At 33.0% G+C, this 24,076-nt stretch overlaps 2 protein-coding genes across 4 annotated transcripts; both read right to left on the bottom strand.

Annotated features, from left to right (window-relative positions):
- Window positions 1-592: 592 nt before the first annotated feature.
- On the bottom strand, window positions 593-9,119 carry sec22bb (SEC22 homolog B, vesicle trafficking protein b). Of its 2 annotated transcripts, NM_001328526.1 has the most exon segments (6): window positions 593-1,741; window positions 3,633-3,779; window positions 3,863-4,023; window positions 6,200-6,309; window positions 6,414-6,425; window positions 8,904-9,119. In NM_001328526.1, coding segments are annotated over 6 exon segments (660 nt in total). In that variant the 5' UTR covers window positions 8,979-9,119; the 3' UTR covers window positions 593-1,586.
- A 3,949-nt stretch (window positions 9,120-13,068) lies between these two features.
- npl (N-acetylneuraminate pyruvate lyase (dihydrodipicolinate synthase)) lies at window positions 13,069-23,185 on the bottom strand. 2 transcript variants are annotated; one of them, NM_207051.2, is made up of 12 exons: window positions 23,150-23,176; window positions 22,884-22,953; window positions 22,730-22,803; window positions 22,554-22,641; window positions 21,063-21,120; window positions 20,784-20,859; window positions 19,386-19,478; window positions 19,120-19,268; window positions 18,794-18,840; window positions 15,456-15,540; window positions 15,289-15,328; window positions 13,069-13,958 (listed from the first exon to the last, which is right to left on the bottom strand). In NM_207051.2, the coding sequence occupies exons 2-12, from the start codon at window positions 22,949-22,951 to the stop codon at window positions 13,813-13,815; spliced, it is 924 nt and encodes a 307-aa protein (NP_996934.2). In that variant the 5' UTR covers window positions 22,952-22,953; window positions 23,150-23,176; the 3' UTR covers window positions 13,069-13,812. The 2 variants fall into 2 exon arrangements, with proteins under 2 accessions (NP_996934.2, XP_087118738.1); XM_087262612.1 differs by having other exon boundaries at window positions 13,073-13,958; window positions 23,106-23,185.
- Window positions 23,186-24,076: the final 891 nt, after the last annotated feature.

Below are 24,076 nucleotides of genomic sequence, written 5' to 3'. Positions count from 1 at the left end.
TACTTTTAGAGAAAACGTATGTCCATATATGTGTACTCGTGGAGCGAATTTACATAAAACACTTTTTCCTGAATGTTTTTAATGGATATATAACATAAAAAAATGTGAGCATGTTTTTAATATCAGAGTAAAAACAAACTTTTTCTCTATTTTGGACAGTTAAAAATAGTGTTTGGGATATTTCATATGCTGCAAAACAGTTGCAGGATGACACTTTGTCTGTAACAAAATAATAAAAAAAAAAACATTCAAAGTATTTTAAATAGCCACTTAAAAGCTAAAATGTGCTGTCAATGTACAGTATGTGTACACTCAATCACAAGGAGGTTAACTGGTTTGTGTTGGCACATCATGAATAAATTAATACCCAGCATTTTTATAGTGTGGGAGCTTTGTAATAAAGTTTTAAAGTTAAAGTTACAAGCTAATAATAAAAATATAAAGTTTTATTAACACTACTTTTAATTGTTTAAGATTGCTGTGAACTTTAAACTGCAATTGTGTAAAAAAAAAAGTTTTGCAAAAAAAATTTGCAGCCTAAATATTTTAAAACTGACAGTGTGACCTGCAAAAACAGAAGCAAAAGCAACTATTAAATGAGTCTGAATTAATTTATTTATATTGTTGCCTTTGTGACCTGAACAAACACTCTTGCTATGAGCAATTTAGCCTCAGGTGGTGGACACATGATACACTGTTGGTTATTGTGTAAATCTTCAATGCATGTAAAATACAGATGTAGGAAATGATGTACCCGGATCAGACGGCGTATTTGCAAACCGTGAAAGAGACCAGACAAGTAGACTGCACTGGATTGCATCTGACCCAAACCTCTGCTTGTCACAAAATGCCCCCTGACAATAGTGTTATTAATATGGGGTGTGTTGAGCAACTGGACGCAACCTCAAATGTCCTCACAGCAGCGCAAATGCTGTTTATTAGGCAATTTTTGCACCAGGATTACCACTGGCTAAACTAATGAGACGAATTCAAACTAAGCCTTACACTTCATAGGGGGCTTTTATAGACATAGGAGTCAAACTCTTCATACTGTATCTGGTTAACAGATAGAAGCAGAATTATGAAATCTGCGCTTTGAGAAGAGTGTTAATAATGCAACCGCCTCATTTATCTCCATGGCCGAAACCTAAATCTCCTTACCTAAATAATAACAACAAGAAGTTGTTTGTTCAACTAATTAGACAAATTTGAATGAATGAATCGCTAACTGAGATGCATTGTTGCTCTATGGTACTGTAGCACAGTATATAAGATTCATTTCCATGAGGAGAGATTTCACAAAGACACAAACAGAAAAACGCACTTCCATTCCTTCCCTTTCATTCATTCGTTCATTCACACACTCCAAGTAAACAGACTTCCGTGTAGTTCATAAACAGATAGCAGTGAGGATCAGGTTGGGGTCTCGACGGCCTGTTAGGAGGGAAAGTGCCGGATCTGACAGTCTTTAAGAACAGGCTGTGGTTTAAAACAACATGAGCTTGTCATTTAAGTATCCGTCTGTGTTTCACCTGTGAGCCCCTCTTTCCTTCCACACACATACACATACATGCATCTTCCACAGCTCACAGCCACCAGAAACGGATGTAAACGATCAGCATGATGAAGAAGACTCCGCCGGCTGCTAGCTTAGCATATGTGGAGCGAGTGTTCAGGTACTTAGCGTCGCTTCTGTATTTCTTGGACAGGCTGGACAAGTTGCTGGCCTTCGAGTCCAAAGCTGAAGGGGGTAAAAACAAAAAAAATAAAGAAAAAAATAAACATTTTTGAACTGGAAATACGGTGAAGTGCACAATTTTGTAATGTAGCAACTGTGAAGGGCTTTCTGATTTAATATATTTTACAACTGAATTTATTCTATTAGATAAGTATTGTTATTATCAGTGTTGAGAACAGCTCCACTGCTTAAAATATGCTGGAAAAAATATATTTATTGATTTTTTTTTTTTTTTGACATTGTAAGTGTTTTTGCTGCAAATTCTGCTCAGTTGGTTGTATTGAATTACTCAAGTATTGTTATTTTTGTTAAATAAATAGTGTATAAACACTTGTTTTTTGAAAGAATGTAAATTATCATATGCATTTGTTTTTATTGCAAACCACGTATTTTCCCCAAAAGAAAGTCCATACAGATTCCAAAGGCAGAAGCGCTGCTAAAAATCAGGGCCTGAGAGAACTGTCTTTGTATTTCATCGATTTTACAGTGTGTTTTTTTTATTGCTATCTGGATTGGTCAGTTTAAATGTCTCAGTATTTGGGCTTTGGTCAAATGGTCAAGGAAAAAACAAAAACAGTCTGCAACATTTGCTCTCTTTGTCTCTTTCCTGCTCTTGAGTCTTTCTTCTCTGGCTCTACTGCTATCTGGCTTTTTTTGGGCCAGACACACAGTTCTTTATCTCTTCTTCAGGTAACTTTATTTTACATTTAAGCTGGGTACAATTAATATTATGTTTTCTTTTTTTTCAATCATTTTATGTTTTATCTTTTTTTAACAGTTATTGTGTAATTAATTCAGTTGTAACCACAGCAAATTAATGGCATTTAATCATGTAATTTTCAATTTGACTTTTTCAAAATTACCTATGATTTAACTTTACACTTAGGTGCACCATAATGCAATACAATACAATCACATAATGGCAGTGCTCTAATATATTTGGCTTTTAAAACTGCCCTTATTTCTCTTTTTGACACAAAATTGCAGAAGGATGGTTTGTACGGTGGCCTAGAAAGCTCAACTTGCTGCAATTTCAGAAACACATGCAATTCTAAAAAACACCAACAAATTAAGAAAAGATCTTCCAACATTTACAAAAAGAAAGGAAACACAATGGAAATGTTTTAAGGGGACCGTAAATTGTGACAGATGCTGCTATCCTGATTCCCTTGTCATATGTATTTCATTAGCCTAAATAACCACAACCTAAATATCCGTCACATTTTAGGGTCCCCTTGAAACATTGTGTTCAGTTTTTATTTATAAAATTTGTTCGAAAATGCAGGCATTTTTGTAAATTGTTTGCTTTGTGAGAAAATGCAGCATGTTTCATCAATTGTTGTTTTTTATGTGTATGCGTTGTGAGGATTTGCATCACATGTGCTAAACAGATGAAGATCTTTTCTCAATTTGCTGGCATTTTACATAATTGCATGCGTTTTTTTTTTTATTGCAGCATGTTAAGCTCTCTTGGCCATTGTAGGTTTGACTAGAAGTTTACAATTTCTCACTATCATATTGATAACTTTTTTTAGTCATCCGGGAGGACTACAGTTAAAATCGCTGTACTTAAATCCCATTTATACATTTTCATTTTAGCCATTATTACTGCCACATGCACTGACTTTTTTTAAAAATAAAAACAAACGGAAAACACCATTAAAGTCACTATTAAAGCCATTAAAATACATTACAGTACTATAGAATTCTTTTTTTAGAATTTTTCAAATAACTTCAGCTTCACTTAAAGTTAGGAGAATCTAACATTTGAAATACCTCAAAAACAGATTTAACAAGAAACAGCAAATCAAGATGAAGAGAAATAAAAATCAACATTTCTATGTACTGAAGTGAAAAAGAAGTCTCATAAAAATCCACCAGAAGCCGTATTTACCAGATAAAGCCTCTCCCCGCTGCAGGACTTCTTCAATATTGGCCACCATGATCCTCTGTACATCCTGTAGCTCTGTGTTAATGTTGCTCAGGTTCCTGCGTGCTCTGCTGTCAATGTAGGACTTTTTGGTTTTCTGAATGTATGTATCTTTGGACAGAATAGGAAATGGGTTAAGAGGTCATCTCTTAAGGAGAATTAAATGAAACTTCAACAATTAAAGGCTCTTTTACCAAACTCTATGAAGGAGTAAGGCCTGGAGACTGTGGGCACCTTTTTGCCGTGCTGTTCATGAAATTCTGCCTGTAGATCTTCCAGATAAGCAAACGCTAGCCTTTTAGGAAACCCGGCCTCACAGAGAACCAAATAGCAAACGCCCTTCTCTATGACATAGCTTTGAAAAGAAGAGAGAAGAGAGACTATTTACACTGTGAAAAAAGTGATTTGCTTTTTTAAAAAAAGTGAGTAAACTTTGCTTTAAAAGAGACAAGTTGACAAAACATAAAATGAGTACACCCATTGTGACTGGCAAGTGTTAAACTGATTTAACTTAATTTTCTTGATTTAAAGGGCACCTATTTTACCCCTTTTACAAGATGTAAGATAAGCCTTTGGTGTGTCCAGGATGTGAAAGTTTCAGCTTGAAATACTCAGACTATTTATTATAGCCTCCAGAGTATGCTCATTTTATTTTGAGCATAGTGTAGTTGCTTTTGTAGCCTGTGGCTTTAAATGCAAATGAACTGCTTCTCCCCGCCCACCTTTCCCATGTGCCATTAATGCATTACAGCAGATAAACACCAGTCAGTGAAGGAGACAAACGCAGATAAAGAGACTTGTTGGATTTATATTACTCCAATATGACAGTGAACACACTATACATAAACACAGTTCTGTCCAAACAGCTTACAAAAGTAAATTTTCATCATAGGTGCCCTTTAACTTAATCATGCACATAGTTAATTTACTTTTAAGTAATAAAGACAATTGATTTACTAACTTCTTTAATAATTTTTACAAATGTATAAAACATATTTAGTCAAATAACAGAAACATAAAACAAATTATACAATGGTTAATAAGTCAACACATGGAGCTACTATATATATATATATATATATATATATATATATATATATATATATATATATATATATATATATATATATATATATATATATAAATAAATATATATATAAATATAGAGAGAGAGAGAGAGAGAGAGAGAGAGAGAGAGAGAGAGAGAGAGAGAGAGAGAGAGAGAGAGAGAGAGAGAGAGAGAGAGAGAGAATTAATTTTTTTTTATTGAAGATTTTCAAATAGTACAAAGAACAAAGACAATCAGACAGACAGGCAGGCAGACAATCAAATAAACAAACCATCCCCAAGCACTGCAAATTAAATAAACATTTACAAATCTAAGTTTAAAAAAGAAAAATTATTAAAAAATTAAAAATAATCAAAACAAAACAGAAGAAGCCAGAACTCTTTAAAAAAAAATTCAGAGTTTGTCTAGAAAGGATTGGACAGGTTTCCAAAGTCTCCTGAATTTTAAATTATTATTTAATTTAAAAAAATTATGATAATTTTTCCAAAGGAAGAAAGACTGACAACTGAGAAATCCTTATGGAAATAGCTGGATTTTGAGAAGTAGACCATTTTAGTAATATACATTTCTTAGCCAGAAATGTAAGAGTTGTAAACAGGTTTGTGCTCTGAGTCAAAAAGGTCTTCAGGAATGTAATTCAACAAAAAAAGTGACGGGGAGAAAATAAATACGTTTTCTAATTATCTCCTGGATTGCAGAATGAGTCCCTCTTCAAAACACATGGACCTACTTTTGATCATTTCTTTTTAGCAAGGCCTATACATTTCCCCCCTAGAATTCTGCCCATACCCCAACCTCCTTTTTAAATGTATTTTTCATACATTATGTTTTTAATGTCCCCGTACTTTATTTTAATTCTCGATATATTTTGGAAATCAAAACGAATATTAAATTTTTGCAACTATTACGAAATTTAAAAAAAAAATGGGAACAGACTAAAATACTTTTACTTTCTTTTCAAATTCAATTTAATTTCTGCTTAAAAAACACAGAAAACACATTGTAATTACTCCATAATTTTAGAAAAACACTCTACTGGACAACAGCTAAATAATTGGCTTCATTACAAAGTGTTTTTTTATTAAAGAAATAGTTCGTCCTAAAATGAAATTCAGTCATCATACTCACCCTTCACTTTTTCAAAACCTATTTGAGTTTTTTTTTTCTGTTGAACACACAAGATGATATTTAGAAAAATGCTGGATGCTGGGATCAATTGACCTCCATAATAATTACTCGATGAGTTGTGATGGGTACCAAACAGCAACCAGCATTCTTCAAAATTTCTTCTTTTGTGTTTAACAGGGAGAGCAAATGAGGAAAGTTTCATTTTAGGTGAACTATCCCTTTAAGTGTATAATGCAAATTTTACAAATTCCATAACATTGCGTGTTGTATTGTAAATTACGTGAACACAATGATTTTGTAGTTGTGTTTGTGGTTTGCTACAAGGAAAACTTACTGAAAGGACATAGATCCTGCCTCTAAGGTGCATCGGTTGGGACTCTGTTCATTTAGTTTTCGGAAGAGCTGTTTGGCCTGGCTCTGATATTGCTGCAGATCTCGACCCATCTGAGGACCAAAGTGCAAATTAGAGCCAATAACACAAACTCATTCTGATACATCTGACTCCATCTTCTTCAGAGGGATTTCACAAAAGCTAAAGGTACACAAACCTTCTCACTTCCCTTCATGGCAGCGTGAAAAGAGGAAATGAAAAGACGTTAGAACTTGAAAGTAAAAATGTAATGAAAGTAACTACTGGATATCTAAGACACCATTTGGAGAAATGCTACAATCTTTATTTATATTGTTCAGAACTACTAAAGGCTTAAACCTTCGTGTTGATTGTCTAAACTCACAAGTCAATATGTTTGTCAATTATCACGTTTGTCAATATGTTTGGCAAGGTCTATCAAATCTGTTAAAGTGCTGAAAAGTGACAAGCAAATAGCTATGTATATCAATCCAGATATACTGATTTGATCTGGATTTACAAGCTCTCATTTCAGTTTGATTCAGTTATTAATTAAATTTTTAATAATCCACAATGCCAAAACTACTAACACGATTCTGTGGAATAATAATGTGCATATAATTTTATTATTATTATTTTTATTTAATTACTATTTACTTTTAATTATTATAATTTTTTAGGTGGGGGTCAGAATTTAAATTACATGTGCGATAGATATTATCTTTTTACTCAATGTCATTTTCTGACATGTTTTTGCACTAAAAATGCTCAATAAAATATGTATTTGAAAAAAAAATATTATTATAATATATATATATATATATATATATATATATATATATATATATATATATATATATATATATATATATATATAAAATATACTGCAAATACTAAAGTTAACTGGGAACATTTTGTCATAGTTTACACATCCTTAAATGATGATTTTACAAACATGACCATTTAACTGTCATCTCTTATAGTTAAGCAATTCTGAATTTATTTCTCACAGTTCTGACTTTTTGCAAAACAACAAACATCATTTCTAAAAATAACTTTTAAGGTGTTACAATTGTTTTATCAGAAATGTAAGCTAAAAAGTTTAAATTGACCTATTTTTTTTTTCGTGCATGGGTCTTAAAGGGATAGTACACACGTAACAGAAAATTCTGTCATTATTTACTCTTCCTTCACTTGTTTTCAAATTTGCAGAAGATATTTAGTAGAAAGCTGGAAATTAGGGATGTCCCGATCAGGTTTTTTGTGCCCTCGAATCTGAGTTGTTTGATTTTGAGTATCTGTCGATACCGATACCTGATCTGATACCTCTATAACACATAAAGAAAAGAACAAAGAAGAGCGAAGAAACCAATCCTGAATATTCCTTATTTTTTTATTTAATTCATTATATTTTAACATTCAATAACTCAGTTAACAAACAGAGCACTTCTGTGAGGTAGCTTGAACAATCAAGTCATAAATAACCATAAATTCTTCACTTTTGGACTTTAGGGCAACGGTAAATATAAAAATTGTATATATAAACAAACAGCATCTCAACTTAAAATACCCAGCACGCAATCACAAGTTTACAATTCTCACAGTTTGCTTTGGCAATGTTTTCATTATCAACTTTATAATACCTTCAGACCGCAGACAAACTCATGCTTTCTGCTTCTGTGTTCTACTTTGCTTGAGTTTAACCAATAGCATCTCTGCAACAAAGTGATGTCATGCTGCACGCGTTGCCGTTTCTGTGTGAAATCAAAAGGTCTAACTCTGTAGCACTGCATAACTATAGATGTGTTAAAAAAATAATAAGAATATTAGAGGTGTGAACCCACACGGGTCTCACAGTTCGATTCCAATTATCATGCCATCGAATCCATCAGATCTGGATATCACTACTGGAAACCAGTAACCAATGACTTCTATAGTATTTGTGTTTGCTATATGTATGTCAATGGTCGCCAGTTTTGGCGATCTACAAAAATATAATATTTTGTGTTAAACAGAAGAAAGAAACTTCCTAAAAACTAAAAGGTTTGGAACTACTTGAGGGTGGGTAAATAGCGTGTACGTTTTTTTTTTTTTTTTTTGAACTTTCTCTTTATGACATAAACTGGCAATATTATTACTACATAAATAACCATTTTAAAAAAATCTTTAAAAACTACATTTGAAAATATAAATATGAACTAATTTATTTAATCAATTTTTAAAAATCAGGTGATATTTAGCAAGGAGGGGGTGAAGAAAACCAGGTGTAATTTTCACATCTAGACAGAAGAGGGCGCTGTACCTGATCAAAATGATCTCCATCTAATGAACCTTCTTCTCTGTGTGTGATCAATAACAGCTTTCAAATACAATAAACTGCGACGTCAATTATGACACCCCCAGTTATAACAATAATAAAGCGGTTAGTTACTAAATAAACCATGTTAAGTAAGTTACTACCACAGCTGTCCAATCACTGCAATCTGAGCCAATGAAGGCCAGACATAAAGTTAAACCTCTGGTAAAACATATAAGTTATCTGCCTGGTAGTTTACAATAACCATATACTTTCGAAAGGAAATGTCATGTTTCCAATACACTAATCTTTGATTTAGCTCACAGTCACACACACACAGTCCTGATGTAAATGATAAAACAGTGAGAAATGACTGAGCTCATATAAATATACCTGCTCGTCCTCCTGCATTGAAGCCGCAAGCGGGAGTCCGTCCGCCAGCCGCGCGATCATCGTCAACAGCACCATTTTTCTGCAATGTCAGATTTACGCACGGCAGGTGTTTGTGAAGTGTTTACAGCTGGAAAACAAATGTCTCTGTCTGGATTAGAGCTCCAAAACACTCCTCTGTGGTGCGCTGAGCTGGCCGGAAATACGTGAACACACGGCGTCGCTGTATTATTGTCCCGTGTGGTTGTAGTGATTAAAAGCGCTATCATTGGTTCTGCCTGTGAACGAGGATTGTTTATGAGCGTGTCATTCCTGTTGGGTAGATTTTATATCCCCATGGAACAACACTGCATATTAAATATTCAATGTTTTTAATTAATACCTCATTGACGAATATATGAAGCACTTTTTGAAGCACTTGGTTGTTAACCAAGTCTCCCCCAAATGAAAATGAAAAATCTGAAAAAATAATATAGTAAACAAGAGTAAATACAATGGTGTCTTTGAACCATACCATAGTAATGTGCATACTTTATGTATTATATTATTCAGTGTTAATCAGTGTTATATTCAGAGTGTTATATTGTATACTGTAACACTATTAGCTATAGTGTGCTGTAATGCATTCGGCAACAATACACTTCTGTTTGTACTATAGTAAATTGTGGTGTAGCTAGTATATTATAATTAACAGTTGTAGAAAACATAGTACAATATTGGGTAAATTGTTTATACTACTGTAATTTTAAGCCTAGAAGGAATACAGCTGGGGATGCACACATCAATATGGCATAATTTTGTGACACTGTAAAACAATAATGGCTATTTTCTGTTGGAGGAAGGTGTAGGCTTTAATGAAATACTATTTTATTGAAATTATTAAAATGATTACATTATAATTACATTATTAAAAGTTAATATTATGATTCTATTATAATTACATTATTAAAATGTAATTTAAATTTTAATATGAATAATGCTCTGTATTTTTACTGTTTTTGCATTACTGTGAGGGTTCTGTGGTTAGCACATTTTATAGGTAATTTAATTAATAATGAAAATAGTACTCTGTATTATTACTGTTTAGCATCTTTATGAGGGTTGGGTTTAGGGTTGGTGAGGGGGTAGACGATAATAAAATACAAATACTGTGTGATTTATTAAAATAAGGAACTAAGCCAAAGGAAAATGAACGAATGAATGTAATTTAATAAATAATTCTACTTAACTTCCGCCTGCAGCTGTATCCTCTAGCAACAACCCTGTAATTGCTGTATTACCATACCACAATAGATTAATTCAAGTACTTTATTAAAGTATGGTTAAAAAACAACTACAGTATTTAATGTAATGTAATGTATATTCATATAGAGCAGTGGTTCTCAAATTTTTTTCATCAAGTACCACCTCAGAAAAAAATTGTCTCTTCAAGTACCACCAAAATGAGCAGTATTGAAATATAGTAGCGTAGTAGGCCCAGTAAAGCAGCTACAACGCTGCACCGTTAAAAAATGTGGCAGATTACCTTAGAAATATAGGCTATATGTCATAAATGGCTTATTATGTACATCATTTTTGATAAATTTTGAAATGTGTGTAGCATGTACATCACATAGGCTATTTAATTCCTCCGCGTACCACTAGAAGGAAGCCTGCGTACCACTAGTGGTACACGTACCACAGTTTGAGAACCACTGATATAGAGCATTTATCATGTATAGCCATGCACCCAAAGTTCTTCACAATCATGAGGGGGGTCTTTCCGCACCACCACCAGTGTGCAGCATCCACTCGGATGATGCGACGGCAGCCACAGGACAACGGCGCCAGTGCGCTCACCACACACCAGCTATAGGTGAAGTGGAGAGACAGTGATAGAGCCAATTTGGTGGAACTGACCAAAGAGAGTCAGGACCTCGGTCTATCGTTTCATCCGAAAGACTGCGTCCATTGACAGTATAGCATCCCCTTTACTATACTGGGGCATTAGGACTCACACAGAGCCCAGGTTGAGCGCCCTGACCTCACTAACACCACTCCAATGTGGTCTCGCATTCCTGGTAACTACAGACTGGAGAAATGGGTGTGGCAAAAGGTAGGGGCGTGGTATAAGGTTTTTATTGGTCAAAGTATTTTTTCCGGTAGGGGCGTGGCAAAATTCTCCAGACAGCAGTTACCCTCTACTCTCCCATCCAGGTACTGACAAGGCTCAGCCCTGCTTAGCTTCAGTGAGTAACTGGTCTTGGGCTGCAGGGGGATATGGCTGTAGCCAACTATACTACTATTTACAATTATTTGCTATAATTACTTTTCTTGTGGAATAGTTCTGTTTTCTCAATTTTATTTTAAAATAAAGAAAGAAACACAATATAAACCATCTTACAATTTTGATTGACTATAATGGTAATTGACTGTAAATTGTAAAATGTTTTGATTGGAAATTGCAATAGTCCCTGTGGGTCTTAACTGGTAATTTATTGCTATCTACTGGTGGCTATCTAATGCAGAGGTGGCCAAAGTAGGGCCTGCGTAATATGGTAACCTATTATTTGGCCCGCCATCCCATCTGAAAAGAGAGGGAGAATGACGGAAAGTTGGTTGAGACACATGCCTTTGACAGAGATCATCATTTCGAATTGAACATAATCTTTTGTTTCTTTGTTTGAGCTACAAAAAAAGCAAAAATAAAATTAAATGTTTAATTTAAATGTTGTAAATGAATCAGACTTTTAAAATGTAAATACTGTCACTTAACAAAATCAAGGCAAAGACAGGAGCAGCTCGACTAGTGTATTCAGCATTGAACTTCATTGTGTTAAATATGGGATTTGTTATATTTTTTACTACAATAAGTCCATTATAAAAAAGGAAAAATGAAACTTCATCATTAATTAATAAGTTTCAAATTTCTAGTTGCTTTTAAATATTAGAAAATAAAGTAGGAAATTACCCATGGCAAATTTAATGTAATATGGCTTGGTATATTTAACTTCGGCCCACAGCCCTCAATCAAGTTTGGCTTGTGGCCCTTTATAAGAAAAAGTTTGGCCACCCATGATCTAATAGAATATGGCCCAAAAAGTAAATAGTCCAAAACACTATTTTCAAAGTACAGATGCTGCACGTGCTTTTAGCAAACACTAGATGGCGGCATTTTTCACATGGAATCAAAGTTCATGCAATCAAACAGTCCACCGTGTACCCCAGAATCTGCGAAAATAAGCATTAAATAATAAAAAATTAATGTAAAATAAACTAAATAAGAAATAATTAAAAATTTTAAAATTCCAAAATCAGTGTAAACATTGAAGCCACAGTTTCTAATATGTGTTCAGATAGGCTGTCCCAAAGGAAACCTGGTCATGACCTGATTTTAAACGAGTTGTCAGTGTTCTCCTTGAAAAGAAACTGCTAGTGTGCTAATAAATGATGTACAGTGTAATATTGTAATTCTGACCTTTTTTAGTCAGACATGAAGTCAGCAGTAAAACCGCTGATTAGTTGATGATGTAGCGCACTCTCGACCAGAGTTTGCTGACAGATGCGAAACATCAACACTCCTACAGCTATACACAAATAGGTATTTTAATAGCCTATATTTAACATATCTATATTTAACATATCTGAGATGATATAAGATTGATATAATTAATCTAAAAATGAAAATAAATAAATACTAACTCACTATGTACACACACTGAAGTGGTTATGCAAACCTTCTTGAGTTTAATAGAAGATATTTTAAAGTATTTTGGAAACCGGTAAACTTTGACTTCCATTACTGGAAAAACAAATAGGCCTAGCTATGGAAGTCAATGGTTACTTGATCCCAGATCTTCACAAACCCCCCAGATTCCAAATGATCATTACATTTTGAACAGCAAAAAGGAGTTGAGATGATATTGGTCAATTCTCGTGACTTATATAAGAGCATCACGACAGCTGAAAAAATCAGACAAAAAGATTGACTCTATTCAACTTCATTCAGTTTAACTTAGATATTTTCAACGAGGGAGATGGAATGACATTATTGAGAGCTTATAAACTGTGACTTAATTAGAGTTCAGGACAACAGTCACTCCATCAATCAATTACAGACATTAAAATAGACATTTCAACCTACATAATCAGATTTTGAGATATCATGCATTTAAAAAACAAGCTCAAAGAAAGACTTGCATTTAGTTTTATTCAATGAATACAGCATTAATAAAAATGTCCCTTTTTAAATGGTTCTTTGCAAACATAAGATTTTTTAGAAATATTAAGCATAGACCACAGTGTCTACTACGAAGAACCTGACACACATATCGCTTTTGAAATGGAGCATAAAACACTGATAAAAAAACTGATTTTTGTTGTACATTGCATGCAGTGCAATTGCTGTAAAAAAGCCACTTGTCACAAAAGAACACAATGGTATCATGGCTGACCCTGCAACCATTTTCTCAGCAGCCTGAATTAATAACAATTGTATCAACAGCCAAAGTGTAATCAATACTGTATTGAACAATACAAAACCAAAAGTATATTGTAAAGACATATAGTATGTGTGTGCATTAAGCTACATTGTGCAATAAGACACAAACAATTAAAACACAGAAATCCCATAAACTTATAGAAAATGATGACAACAGAGAAAAGATATCAGTAACAGTGAGGAATAATAGTAACTGCTAGGTAATTCAAGTAAGTTCATTGACATTGTTATTTTCATTTATTGTTATTAATTAGAGATAGAAAATGCTAAGAAAGGCTAAAATGGGCTAACAATAAAAAAACAGGAAACTATAAAGTATAAAAGCATGCAAACATAAAATATACAGTACATCAACATACTGTAGTGTAAAGAAACAGTACAGATTATTTGTTTGGAATTTCAGTTAGATTTACTGAAATCTCTACATTCATTTTAAAGTCCCTGAGTGAAGTTGTGGATTTTCTGTGCTATAGCTTGGGCTTTTGAGACAGGACATGGCAGTAATGGAAGTCGAGGAGGACCCATTGGTAACCCTGATACTTCACTCATCACCTGCTTATTCACAGACACATCAAAACCTGCAGAAAAACAATCATTAAAAACATTTTATTTCATCCAAAGTTATTTTTATTTATACTGTTTTTTTGTAAATAATCAAATATTTGAATTAGTTAGGATGCACAAAATACATGTAATATGTTGTAAAATGACTTATAATTCAATTAAATGCGTGTCTTTACTTTAGCCCTACTGTGCAACATTTATTCTGTTTCAAATATGTTTCAAGGGATATTTAATGGATTAGGGAATTTTCCCCAGTCTTTTTCTTTTGGGAAAACTGTAATTTGTTTTATTACAGCTAGAATAAAAACTGTTTTAAATGTTTTTTTTTTTTACCATTTGTACGGTCATCATGGCAAAGATAAAAGAAATTGGTTATTAGAAATTAGTTGTTAAAACTATTATATTTAGAAATCTGTTGAAAATATCCTTTAAATTGAACTTTGGAAAAAATATATATAAAAAATTAAAATGTAACAGAAGGGCTAATAATTCTGACTCTTATTCGTGCCTTAGGTCAGTTTAAAAATGATCTAGTTTTATATGCTCATATCCAGTATTATTCCATAAAATGCCCCTAGAATCAGACGGTCCTTATTGACCATATTTGGAAAGGTGTTAAATATTACTGAGATCTGATCTGCCACATACATAGTAAGTTTATTGTAAACTTTGATAAACTTAAAAATAGAAAGAAAACTGATCATTGCAAAATCCCAGCCTGGGGTGTGCAAAATAATGGTCCCATGTGTAATTTATCAGCGTCTGTTTTGCCTGCTGATCTCCTGATGATGGGGCTGCTCATGCAAATCTGGCTGCCTAGCCCTAATGTTATGAATCGACCGGTGAGCAATGTAACAGTCTGTAGTATGTTCTGGTATGCCTGTTTTTCCGGCAGGGTTTTAAACTTGTGCAATTTACACAAGGAGCAATGGTGTTTGAGGCTCACAGTATGGCCATTTCCATGCACTGAACTTTAAGCACCAATATTAAAAAGATTTCTAAAGATTATGTGAACAAGAAGACAACATCGGCTGATAACTTAGCTTTATTTTGTCCGCAAATTCAAATGCACGAATCCCAAATAAAATGACATTTGATGACATATTTCTACATTGTTTATAGTTGCAGGTAAACAACATGGCACACAGTAGGATTTTTGTAAAGAAATCATTGAGAAAAAAAAAAGATTTACATAAACTCATGTATTAAAGGAATAAACAATCAACATTTTTTTTAAAAATGCACTGACATTTCATCAATATCACTATAATTTGGTCATTAAAGACATTTTATTAAAAATCTTTAAAAACATCTGAAATAAACGTGGCAAGCTGATCAACTTACCAAGAGTCCTGGCAAATGTGATGACTTCCATAAATCCAAACTGTAAACAGAGTTGCATATCGTTAATTGTTGTAGCTAAAATAATAGTGGTTCGTTAAATATTCATCAAATAAATTTCTACTTGAGAATTGCACTAATAGTGTAACGGGACGATTGCTGTACTGTACCTGCAGGGCTCTGGTCTGCGTGTGGTTGCCGTTATTAAAAGCAGAAAGCATCTGGTTCACTATGTGTCCGAGGTAGTTATATGTGCTGGAAAATATAGAGTTGTATGATATTTAGCAGTGCATTATGGATAAGGTTTTAAAGCTTGACAGCAGGCATTTATGCAATTTCTTTCTTAAGCAATCATTTTTTAAAACATAAACAGCAGAAAAAAGACATCCAAATCCCTTTTAGTAGAAAAATATAATTCAAATCCTTTGTATTGTTGATTACAATGCTATTATCATAGCAAGAAACACTGAGAATGTTAAACTTCAAATAATTTGACATTGTTGCTTGTTAGGAGAAAAAAAATTCTGGTTTTGATGCAAATGAAACTGGTGAGAGAGAGTGTGGTGGACATATAAAAATGCATTTATATTTTTTCCATAACAATATTGAAATATTTCATGAATTTCCTCATTTTGTTGTTTAGATATTTATAGTTTTCAAAACAAAAAACAACATTTAAAAATTAATTTTTGGGTAAAACTTACAAACTGTACGAAAATGAAGTTCATTAATTATTTAAAATTGAGGAATGTTGATGAAATGATGACAAGTCAATAACACTGAACTACTTATCTACTGGACAACTCATTTTAGATAATGTAATCTTTTTACATCACATACAGATTTCTATTTTGCTTAACTGTTGTTTATAGGGCAGCAGAATGCTGACAAAATATGAGATATGCAATGTTGTTTAGATTTTGTTATAGCAAGAGAAATGCCGTTTATTAGCCAGTTTTTATAATATTTTATTTGCATAATGAACAAATGAACTAAAGAGGTGATAGATATTTTTCAGATGTAATTATGCTTTTAACTTGTACTTTAAAAACAATTGAGCAGCTTCTTTGGAAAATTATGTTTCCTACAAAAAGCAACACAATTGTTTGTTGTTTTAGTTGACTAAAACTCAACTATTTAATCTCCACTTTCCTTCCTAATCTGCAATTGCCTCTCTGGCTCCACCGCTAACTGTACTCACAAAAAAAAATAAAAAATAAAACTTACATTACTAATGCTTTGCTTCTTACACTTTACACACCTGAGACTTGCCTACAGCACTTATTCATTGTTGCTCTTATAGTTGTGTAAATTGCTTCCTTGTCCTCATTTGTAAGTCGCTTTGGATAAAAGAGTCTGCTAAATGACTAAATGTAAATGTAAATGTAAAATAAGAATCAGAATTCTTAAGGTTTTTAGTCATTCCTGGTATTTTAAAGTCTAAACGTTTGCACACAACCCGGTTTAATCTAATTCAGGATAAACTGTCGACAAACAAAATGTGTAAACATTTAGACTTTAAAATACCATGAATGACTGAAAAACTGAAAATTTCTGATTCTTGTTTGCTGCTGTCTTTTTCCTCACTCATCTCTACTACCACCATTAGTGTTTATTTTCAGGGCTGTGCTCAGCCTTGACAAAAGATCACAAACATGTTTTTAAGTGCAAATGGTAGAACACCCTGTTCTGATGACAGAGGAGTTGAAATTACAGCAGCTGAGAAGGCCATTCTTCATATTCCATTTAAATCATTTTCGGAGCCTAAAGAAATCGGTCTAAATATGTGTTTAATACTGCAAAATACCCTCAATGTTACAGTCACTGTCCTTGCGTTCCAAAATAAAAGACTTTACTTGAATGAACCCACTGTGCGAGATGTCTCTTCGTGGTTTATACCAATTAGGCTGACATTTTAGTCCCACCCACCAAACAAGAAAAAACATATCTCAAACTAAGTTGCACAACCATATTAAAACGTGCATTGGTTTGGGCTTGAATGTGCACCAGCTCTTTGTACTAGTTTCACCTTTGGGTCCGGTCTAGCCAACAGCAAAACAGTATTTACTGGGGAGGCGTGAATAAACATAGTAAAACTCTGATTGCTTAAATTTGGATGATGAAAAAAATATATATGATGCAACACAAAGGCCTGGTACATCAAATAAATGTAATATATGACTCTGATTATTGTTATTGCATTTATTATTTTCACAATAAGGATTGTTTTTCAATATGTTGTGAAGCCCTAGTTTTCTGTTAGTGATTACAAAAATTACAAGATGAAAATCAGAAAAGGTTATCCATTAATGTAAATAGCCTACTTTCTGCTTTACAGACCTTTGTTTTTGAATGTGTTTATGGGAATATTATTATTGTTATGATATTATTGTTTTCACATGCTTTAAATCAATACTATCTAAACATGGGCGGCACGGTGGTGCAGTGGGTAGTGCTGTTGTCTTCGAATTGGGTTCGAGCCTCGGTTGGCGTTTCTGTGTGGGGTTTACATGTTCTCCCTGAATTCACGTGGGTTTCCTCCAGGTGCTTCGGTTTCCCCAACAAGTCCAAAGACATGCGGCGTCGGCGTAATAGCTTAGTGGTGCAGCAGCACTTCAGGGCATCCTGAGTTCGAATCCCGGCTTGAGGACATTTCCAGTACCCACCCCACTCTCTCTCCCACTTTGCTTCCTGAAATACTGTCCTATTCACTTAATAAAGGCAAAAAAGGCCAAAAATAAATCTTAAAAAAAAGACATAGTGATAGTGGTATAGGCGAATCTGGTAGGCTAAATTGTCCGTAGTGTATGTGTGTGAATGAGTGTGTGTGCATGTTTCCCTGTAATGGGCTACAGCTGGAAGGGCATCTGCTGCTTAAAACATACAGAATAAGCTGGCAATTCATTCTGCTGTGGTGACCCCTGATTAATAAAGGGACTAAGCCGAAAATAAAACGAATAAATGAATGAATAAATGAATGAATGGATGTTTTCTAGTGATGGGTTGTAGCTGGAAGGGCATCCACTGCATAAACAATTGCTGGATAAGTTGGCGGTTCATTCTACTCTGGTGATCCCTGATTAATAAATAGACTAAGCCAAAAAGAAAGTGAATAAATGAATGAAATTGTAAAAAATATAAATTTACTGCCATTGAAGTGAATAATTAGTAATCATCTAATAATCCATTAAAATGATTCTTAAATTAAATAATGTAGCTACAATTATTGTATTTTTAAAATCTGATTATATAACAAGTAATCAATTATAATCCAATATTGCTGAAAAACAAACTCGTGTCACAAGATACCTGTTTTAAAAAAAATAATAATAATGCCAATTCATAACCTTTACACAGTGCTCTGGCAGTTTTAAAAGGACATTAAGGTAACTCTCCTGCCATTAAGCATAACTACAACATAGCCATAGCAGATAAAACAGCCAAAGGTCATGAATTCATGACAACTGAGGCCAGAAAATCAGTGATAAGATGCCATGTTGGCACTCACCTCCCCACTGCTCCGTGAACACCAAGCACCAAAGCACCCAAGAGCTGCTACAATAGAAAGAAAAAACATACAAGTCAGAAAAAACATACAATTAAAACCTTAAATTATGACAAAAACGAGACAATCACATTCACATTATTATTATTATTAAAAATATTATCATAGATACATTTTATTTATTTATTTATTAAATTCTATTCTAATTTTATGTAGTAAAAAATAAAGCAGCAGCATGTGTTTCTTGATGAGCAAATTTGAAAATTTAAATCAATTAAAGCCTTAAATTATAACAAGAACAGGACAAATGCAGTGAGAGAAATCCTTACCTCATCTACTCCATACAGGACAGACCAGTCACGCGACTGACTGTAACAAACACACTGTCCGAGATCCCTCAGATCCGTCCCGCTGTATTTCACTCCCTGAAATGATGGAATCTCCCTCTCGATTCCATTCAGCACATCAGCTGCCTCTACTAAAAACAACAGTAACAAAAAATTCACAGAAGGTCAATGAGTCATGGTGTAATGTGCAATTCTGAAGAATTTACGGCAATGTAAGGTTTTTGGCTGCCAGTAATGTTAGCGCTTACATGCAACACCGGTCATGCCTGGAAGATGATAATAATACATAGGAAGATCTGGAGCAGAGGCACTCACTTCCTTTATGAACAACCTCAATGCGTCTGTGAAAAGAGCAAAGCTTTTTGATGGCAATTATATATACACTACCAGTCAAAGGATCTTTTTAATGTTTCAAAAGAAGCCAATACTGCTAACCAAGGCTGCTTTTATTTGATGAAATACACAATACAAACTCTTAAATTGTGAAATATTATAACAATTCAAAGCACTGTTTTCTTATTGAATACATTTTCAAATGTAATTCATTCCTGTGATTTAATTCTGTGATTTAAGACTTAATTCTTCATCACTCCAGTCTTCAGTGCCACATGATACTTCAGAAATCATTATGATATGAGATGAATTTGCTGTTCTATTATGATCAGTTGTTATTGGTACAAAATCAATTTATCTTACAAATATCAGTGCTAATTTTGTTTCATCTTTATTAGGGCTGCACAATATATCCTTTGACAATTGTTGTCTGTGTCCGCAACAGTTACATCGCAGGATTGTTTTTTTTTTTTTTGATTAAAGATTAAAAGAAAAATAAATGATAATTTATACAATGATGACCATGTTATTTTATGCTTGCTTGTTCAATTTCTGTACCTGAATAATGTTAAGATTTTGCAGAAAGCACTGTTTTTCACTTTTATATTTGCTCTGTTGCATTGTATTTGTTATAATTTATTGTAATTTATGCAAATGCACTGCTTATAAAAAGACAATTAAATCTTTCCAAATAGCCTTGTGGTGAAATTATATTCATATCGCAATATACATTGCAGCAAAACAAAATATCTCAATGTCAGATTTTTCCAATTTCATGCAGCCCTAGCCTTGATTCATGTTATTGTTGAAACTATGACACATTTTACTTTTAGGATTCTATGATAAAAGATAACACTAAAAATAACAGGATTGATATCTTTTAAACATTATATATTTATTGTGATGAATAAAAGTGAATACAGTTTTAAAGGTACTTCTGAATAGTATTGTATCAGTTTCCCAAACTAAAACAACAACAACAACAATAATAGTTATTTCTTTTTAAGCAGATCATGATAATATTTAAAGGATTATGTGACCCTGAAGATTAATCATGCTTAAAATTCAGCTTTAAACTGTAAGAATTAATGAGATTTGGAATTACATGCAATAAAATTATATTTATTCAATAATGGAATAATATTTCTCAATTTCACATTTTTAAATGTATTTTCTATCAAATAAATGCAGCCTTTGTAAGAGAAATAAGCTTATTATAAAACATTAAATGATTTTTGACTGGTAGTGTATATAAAAAAAAAGAGCAGCTGCAACTATTTTTAACAAAAACAACAACAAAAAGAGTTAAAAACCTGCATTGATGGGTTTAAAATAGGATGGAGATATTACTGATATGCCATCAGCCCCTATACTGGCTGCATGCCGAGCCTGAAGGAAAGCAAAAAACATCCAATCAGCATTTTTAAAAACAGTCACGAGGGGGAAACTACCTGTTTGTCTGTACATGCTGAAACACAAATGGACAATAAATCGAAGGAAAGATGTTTGTGGGGGTGGAAAAATCACATTACAAAAGAAAAAATGCTAATAATGCATGTAAATCATAAGAGGATGTGAAGCAGTGTGCTCACCAGTTCTTGAGAGTCTTTTATACTCATGCAGCCAACATGGACAATCACTTGCTCAAGCCTGAACACACACACACATGCACAGTATAAAAAATTAAACAATGTTTATGAGAAAAATAAAGAAAAATAAAGAAATGCTGATGTTTTTCTTCAGCTATGAACAATTTTGGATTTGTGACATTTATCTGTTTAGAAGACACTTTTATATATATATTTGAATTATTATTTTTATTATTTTTAATTTATTTCATTTATAGCTGAGGAAAACAACAAGCATTTCGTCACAAAGAGGCAAATAATCATGATCACAGGATGTTGTACTAATACATATAGGTTTACTAGTACCACAAGAGAATTTTGTTAGCTTTGCCAGAAACATCCTGAAGCAACTCTAAAACAAAGCAGATTTAAAGATTTGCTTCTTCTTGTTTCTTCTAATCTAGTTGCATAGTTAATTCCCCAGCATTATGTATCTTAAACGATTACAATAAAACATAAACACTTTGTATACAATTGATTTGACAGTATTGCATATCAGAAGAACAATTGCTGGAAATTAGAAATGTGGTGGAAAGAATATAAAAATAGTTTTTGCAAAATAAAACGGAGATCTAATTTTTTAAATAAATTTTACATATCAATTTTTATAGTTCTTTAAATGAAAAATAAATCACATTCATGATATTATATATAGAAATATTATTATAAATACCTTTGCATTTATTAATGTATTTATTTATTCATTCATTCTCTTTCCACAGCAGAATGAACCGCCAACTTATCCAGCATATGTTTTACGCAGCGGATGCCCTTCCAGCTGCAACCCATTACTGGGAAACATCCATGCACTCTCATTCACACACATACATTAAGGTCAATTTTAGCATACCCAATACACCTAGACCACATGTTTTTGGACCACACAGAAATGCCAACTGAGCCAGCTGAGGCTCAAGCCAGGGACCTTCTTGCTGTGAGGCGATCGTGCTACCCACTGCACCAGTGCCACAAAAAATAAAGCAGAACAAATGTTTTCAACATTAATATTAATCAGAATTTTTTCTTGAGCAGCAAATCTGAATCATGTGACACTGAAGTCTAAAGTAATTATGCTGAAAATTCAGCATTGCATCTAATAAATAAATTATATTTTGAAAAATATTCTGTTAGAAAGCTTTTAAACTGAAATAATATTTCGCATTACAGTTTTAGGTTACCCTTTATTTTAAGGTGTATTTGTTACAGTGTAACTATTAATTTAACTACTTAGTAGTTTAATACTTGTAATACTTGCGTGTGGTTTTAGGTTAGAATACAGGTTCTGCTTAAGGTTAGTTGCATGTAATTACATTCAAATGAATTGTAATTACCAAAGTAAATGTATTTCAAGTGTTCTTTTGGCGATATTCTGTTACAATTCAAATATTTTTACAATCCCTGTGGCATGATCATTTTTCACAGCTGAATAAACACCATAAATGTGCTTTAACTCACTTGCCCTTTCCATGTTGGCACCAAGCTGCAGCAAGCTGCTTCCTTTCGTCTACAGTCAGAGAACAGCCTTCACCTGTTGTGCCATTAACTACAAAAAAAAGAAAAAGAAAAAAAAAGCTGATTTAGACTACTAACCAGCAAAACGAAACCCTTAGTCCTTAAAACAATCGACTTACCAAACACACTCTTGACATTCTGTTTCTCTATTAGGTAATCGACGTACGCTGCAATTACAGACAGGTTGATCTCCCTGAGAAGTTGAAGAACAATGATCAAACCACAGAGGCATGATTCTGTAAAGCATTTTTGTGAGTAACTACAGTATTTCACCCTTCTGCAGTGAGTGGAGTGAATGTAGCTGCCACGAGCCCTGTGAGTTTTTTGAAGCGTTGAGACATTTCTGCACACAAAAGCAGCAATTAACGTTACACAAATCTACTGATCATCAGCTCCACAGCGGCTACATTCCACACAATCTGTTTAGGCAAACACATTTTACATAGCTCTAAAAAGTCATTATTTATGGACGAATGATCATTAAACTTGACCAACCAGTTGATTTGAATTCTGTAAATATATGAAAGCCTGTCGCTCACCTTCCTCTCACGGTCAGTATTATTCTCTTGTCTCTCTCAGCGCACTGAACATTGAACTGTACTTGTTTGTGTTTGACGTCACTGCACGGGGCAATCATGTGATGCACGCGAGAGAGGAAGCGTACGCACGCAAAACTTGTTGCTGCGTCAACAAAAACCTCTAACGTTGCTTAACTTTTCCTCAAGTGATATTCAGTTAAAATTATATTTCACCTGAAAAAATTTACCATTGAAAGTGGGTGAATTGATTTATCTGTAATGTTAAGTATGAGCTTATTAAATTATTTCCCATATTTCCCAGCAAAAAAGTACAAGTAACTATTAAAAAAGTAAGTATGAGCTTTTATATATATATAAAAAAAATATGTATAATATAATTTGATATAATGTAATAAAAACTTAGAAAATAAATAAAAAAGCTCATACTTACTTTTTTAATAGTTACTTGTACTTTTTTACCATGCACTTCCAAATATTCTTTGGAATGATGTCATCAATCCTCATTTTATTGGATTTTTCAGGGTCTGTCTGTCCTATTGTTTTATCTCATGCACTTATTTTAACATAATTGAGATACTAAATGATGAATAAAAAGTTTAAAAGGATAATGTTTAAAATAAACTTCTGAATTGCTGAAAAACTAAACATTTTTTAATATTACATATTTTTTTTGTTTATTTTGTATAATTAAAATATTTATTTACATTTAATACACTTAGAAAAATGTCAAATGTTTATATGACATAATTTTATAGTTTATATTATTCAAATAATTTAGTATATATTTATTTATCAACATTTAATAATCTGGCAAATGCTTTGTAGTAGCAATAAAAGTAATAATAATAATAATAATAATAATAATAATAATAATAATAATAATTCATTTTTTGTTGGCTTAGTCCCTTTATTAATCCGGGGTCACCA

Source organism: Danio rerio, chromosome 8 (genome assembly GCF_052040795.2).
Source record: "Danio rerio strain M-AB ecotype USA chromosome 8, GRCz13ab, whole genome shotgun sequence".
Lineage (NCBI taxonomy): Eukaryota > Metazoa > Chordata > Actinopteri > Cypriniformes > Danionidae > Danio > Danio rerio.
The sequence above is the reverse complement of the archived record's forward strand: the minus strand, read 5'-3'. Positions and strand labels throughout refer to the sequence as shown.